This window comes from Notolepis coatsorum (assembly GCF_963971535.1).
Source record: "Notolepis coatsorum genome assembly, chromosome: 20".
Classification (NCBI taxonomy): domain Eukaryota; kingdom Metazoa; phylum Chordata; class Actinopteri; order Aulopiformes; family Paralepididae; genus Notolepis; species Notolepis coatsorum.
This window is the reverse complement of record NC_140184.1, coordinates 48,425,857-48,430,856: the sequence shown is the minus strand read 5'-3', so window position 1 is coordinate 48,430,856 and position 5,000 is coordinate 48,425,857. Positions and strand designations below refer to the sequence as shown.

General features: G+C 42.5%; 1 protein-coding gene across 1 annotated transcript in view; it reads left to right on the top strand.

Moving 5' to 3' along the window:
• LOC311247027 (protein unc-13 homolog C-like) overlaps nucleotides 1-5,000 on the top strand; it is a gene marked incomplete at both ends in the record, with an annotated part of 325,735 nt that overhangs the window by 246,441 nt on the left and 74,294 nt on the right. The window contains 1 exon segment of the mRNA XM_084337310.1: nucleotides 345-482. Within this exon segment, the coding sequence (XP_084193436.1) occupies nucleotides 345-482 (138 nt within the window).

Here is a 5,000-nt window from a genome sequence, read left to right as displayed (position 1 = left end):
GCGTTAGTGGCGAGCGCCTTTCCCACTGCGCCACTCAGCCGCCGTCAGCGAACAAATATTTGACATGAAAAATATTAACCTTCGTACTGTGTTTTACTATCACGCACTTTACTACTAAGTAATCTTCCTTGCCTATATTACTACCTACTATGCTAATATGTCTATACTACCATCCACTCAAGACTGTAGCATCCAAGTTTAACACTGTTTGACAAACAATGTTACTTAGCTGCCAGAGTTGTACCCTTCCTGCTGACCTGCGGTACAGAACTTGTAAGTCACTTTGGATAAAAGCGTCTGCTAAATGACTAAATATAAATGTAAATGTTGTTTCCACTGCCTAGTTTCATGCCTGTGATCGAGGACTGTGTGAAACAGATGAACCAGGAGCTGGTCCTGATGAAAGGTCCGGCCAAAGGGAGCAACGCCGCCATGGACGCCGAGTCGGTTCTCCGACCGCTCATGGATCTGCTGGATAAAAAGTGGGTGTCTTGGTGTGTCTTTAGTGTGTTAGCTGCTGTCGGAGCTCTTGAGCCTTGTTGATCGTGTGTCTGGGTGTGTTAGCTGCTGTTGGAGCCTCATTGAGCTACCGTCTGTCCATGTTTGTTTTGAATTATTTTTCAGTGAAGAGTATCAGTTTGTTGGACAGGACTGATAAGGAGTCCCTCTCCGCCAGGAAAAGTTTGGAGAGGATGACCATTTGGAGGTGATGGCTACATCACCGTCCGTAGCAAAGCTGTTTTTTCTGCAAAGACCCGATTATGTTAGCTGGGTTCTAATTCAAACTAGTTCAAACCAACGGACAGCAATATATCTTCCATGTGTTTTATCTCCAGTGTGTGGTGGTTCATCCGCTCCCTAACTCAATGGAGCCTGTAGGATATATGAGTCAAGACTGTAGCACCCAAGTTCAACACTGTTTGATGAACAACGTTACATAGTTGACAGAGTTGTACCCTTCCTGCTGACTTCTTGTACAGAGCTTGTAAGTCGCTTTGGATAAAAGCATCTGCTAAATGACTAAATGTAAATTAGTTCATATGTATGATACGACCAGACCGACTAGTGGGGGATGTCAGGTCTATATATCTGTGTCAAAGTACTCGACTCCATCCACAATGATTAATTACATTCCATTTCTAATCCTGGTTCAGTTCACTTAGCGACTACACTCTTTATTCCAGATCGGTTTGTTTATTTGTTTATTTGTTTATTTGTGGATCCCCATTAGTCTACACCCATGGGTGAACGACTATTCTTCCTGGGGTCCTAACACACAACCTACAACATTACAGTACATTACATTACAGTAAAAAAAACACACACATTCTCGACATCTTCAAAATCTCACAAAAAAAACACACAAAGCCCAACCACAAATACAATACTAACTAACTAAACTAACAATACTAACTAAATAAATCAGTAACTTAGTGGCTGAATGAGACGAGATGTGTTCCTCAGGATATTTTGGGGGAACATTCTTAAAATTCACCAGTGGAATTGTTATTTATTTTCTTTGGCATCTTTGAAAGAGATGTAGATTCTTTGCAATGGCTCGAGAGAAAAGCTCTGCGAATCCTCTTAATAATGTGCAAATACTACTGTAAGTCCTTTCCTCTATCTACAGATCAAGATGTTTTTTCGTTTTTTTTGCTACAATAGTGAATGTCCCTTACTGACTGACAGACCATTGTTAAAAGACGCAGGCATGAGTGTCTTGCCTGTTGAGCTGCAGTAAGCATCACACCACAACCGAGCCACATGAATATGTGAAACCTGCATGTTCTGTATAATAGTGGACCACATGAACAAAATGGCAACTTTGGTTGAGGCAAAATAAAGTGAGATATCACGTTCACTTGAGCCTCCCACACGTTACTCCTCGCCACTGAGAGATTGCGCTGTACAGGTGAAAAGGTGCGACGGCTGCCTCCTCGTTTACCGGAGGGGACACGTGATGCAAGGCTTGGTCCTCACTGCAGCCGACCAGTGGGAGGCATAGTCTAGCAACGTTCGAGACAGGGGAGGGGAGAATTGAAGGGAGAATTGGCAAGGCGAAATTGGGATGGGAAAAAAATAGAAAAAACAAAAAAAAAGTTGGTATATTACTGCTAATTTACTGCTAAATAGAAGTCCCACACACATGTATGTTGTATCAACTTGTCTCTAATCAGTATATTTTGAAATACATGATCAGGTTACATGACGCTGCTGTCGGGACAAAACCTCATAACTCCATTTTTTTAATTTTTTTTTATTATGTAAATCAACTCCGTAGATCATCCTCCATATGTGTGTGTGGGTTTTACAAAGTTTAAACAATGGGAAAGCATTAAACCGATCATCTGTCTAAACCTCCTAACTCTATTCACCCTCAAATCTGTGTTAGTTTTTTTCATCTGCTGAAAAGTTGGGTTTTTGGAGTTATGAGGTTTTGTCCCGACAGCAGCGATGAATAACTATAGGGGTGTAATGATGCATCGATTAATCAAAATGCATAGATTCTAATGTGTTCGATTCGATGCATCGATTTGAATATGTTAGAATCGATTATAATCGAAATTAATCGAAATAATCAAAATATAAAAAAATTATTAAAAAAAAAAGAAAAATACGTTTTTTTTGTGTGTGTATTGTTTTTATTTACCTATAGTCCATTCATGCTGAGTGAATCAGTTCCCCCAGCCACATTTGTGTATACTTTTTTTTGGGGGAATTAACTGATAGAAAATGTATCGAAAATGTATCGAAAATGTATCGAATCGAATCGTGGACAAATGAAGAGATTTCATGATGCATTGAATCGTTGCCTCAAGAATTGTAATCGAATCGAATCGTTGTGAGGTTGAATCGTTACCCCCCTATGAATAACCAATGTACCTGTCTCATATTGACAAGCAACTACACTCCACTGCAGTGTGTCAGAGGCGAGCAACAATAAAAGTGATCACATTGATTTTCAAGACTCCGTGCCATCCACGCTAGTAAATTCATAACCCAGTTCACTCCTTACCTCACTCCACTGCCCGCCAGTACAAATGCCCACTAGCTTTGGGGCTCACGCTGTCATATAGCGTAATATTTACACACAGACAACAATCATTAACCCATTCTCTGCCACGCTTATATCCATCGCTGTTTGATCTCTGCCAGTACTGTAAGTCTATGGAGATGTTCACCTTCTTTGCAGGGCTATAACTTTTTTAATTGTATTGCTAAATTTACATTACTATGGCCCATTCAACATCGATTACCTATCGTTCAGGATGTAGGAGCGTTTTACTTTTTCATTCGCACATTCATACGAAAATACCGTCTAGAGTATAAATATGTTTTTATCGTTTTCTGCAGTATTTTCCAGAACGTGAGATATAGGCACAAATGCATATATTAGATCATCAAATGCAGTTTGATACCGATCGACGCTATATTAAAAATGTCAACTGTACATGGTCCTAAGGGTTATGACTGACATGCGCGGGTGAACGGAGGGGGGGGGGGGGGGGGGGCGTTTATAATTCCGTGATAGTCGTTAGATGCTTCATGTAGTATGGGTGATATATTGATCAGAGCAGTTTGTATAGAAAATTATGAACAAAAACGCTGAAACTCATGTCAGTCTCCTGGTACCGTTGGGCGATGAGAGTGGAGTAAACAGATCCCAGTTATGTGGTGGGGATCTAGGCGATCCATTTCCGGTTTGTATATTACTAATACACGCCCAAATCATGTAGATTATTGAGTTATGGCAAAGATCCATATCCACGGTGTGTGTATTGAGTCCCGCGACGGTAAACGAGTGGCCGGACGGAATTAGGGGACGGACCGAGCTGCAACAGGCATTTCTGGTTTGGCAACTCGCCGATCAGCCACCAGGTGGCAGTATTGAAGCGTTGCAGAGTTGTGCTGAGTCCCGCAGCATCTGACAAGGCTCTGTGAGTGAAATATGAATACCATGGCGAAAATATGAAATTATGATCAGAATCACGTCGTACGCCGTTATTGGCAGAATTTGCATGCACTTGAAACCCGTTGTACGACGTTTTTGGCAGGGAAAGGGTTAATGTTTTTTTTTTTGTATCTACTTTTTCTCCCATTTTAAATTTTTTCTCCCATCCCGATTTCGTATTGTCCAATTCTACCCTCCCCTGTCTCGAACGCTGTTAGGCCATGCCTCCCACAGGTCGGCTGCAATGTGGACCAAGCCTTGCATCACGTGTCCCCTCCGGTACACGAGGAGGCAGCTGTCGCATCTTTTTCACCTGTACAGCGCGATCTCTCAGCGGCGAGGGTCTGCGTGGGAGGGACACGCCGCCCTCGTTGCTTCCTGACCGCACCAACCGACCTGTAGGAGTCACTGTCCACAGCGTCTGATCCCCACCCACCAGCTTCCCACCCCCTAATACTGCCAATTGTATTAGTATGAACGACCAGCCAAGCTGGTAGCAATGCCGAGAGCTGGGCTCGAACCCAGCATCTCCTGCATTAGTGGCGAGCGCCTTGCCACCAACAAGCATTAATGTTAAGCCTATTGTCAGCATATTGTCTTCCCACCTCCATTGGCCAATGTCATAGCTAACAGACTCATCATCATCATCATCATCATCATCATCATCATCATCATCATCATCATCATCATCATAATCATCATCATCATCACAATATGCCTATCAATCGTCCTCCTTATTGATCATCAACATTACACAGATAATTGCAATACAAATAGCTTGCCTACCTTTCTGTTCTGTTGTCTGAAATAGTCCACAAAACAGCCATCATGTAGTTATCTGCCTCTTCCTCCCTGTTTCATAACAACCAACACACTCCAAGGGTCTTGACCACTGATCTATATTCTGCTGACAGTCGCCTACTTCACACAGTCGGCAGTAGTTCAAGCTGACAGTCGCCTACTTCACACAGTCGGCAGTAGTTCAAGCTGACAGTCGCCTACTTCACACAGTCGGTAGTAGTTCAAGCTGACAGTCGCCTACTTCACA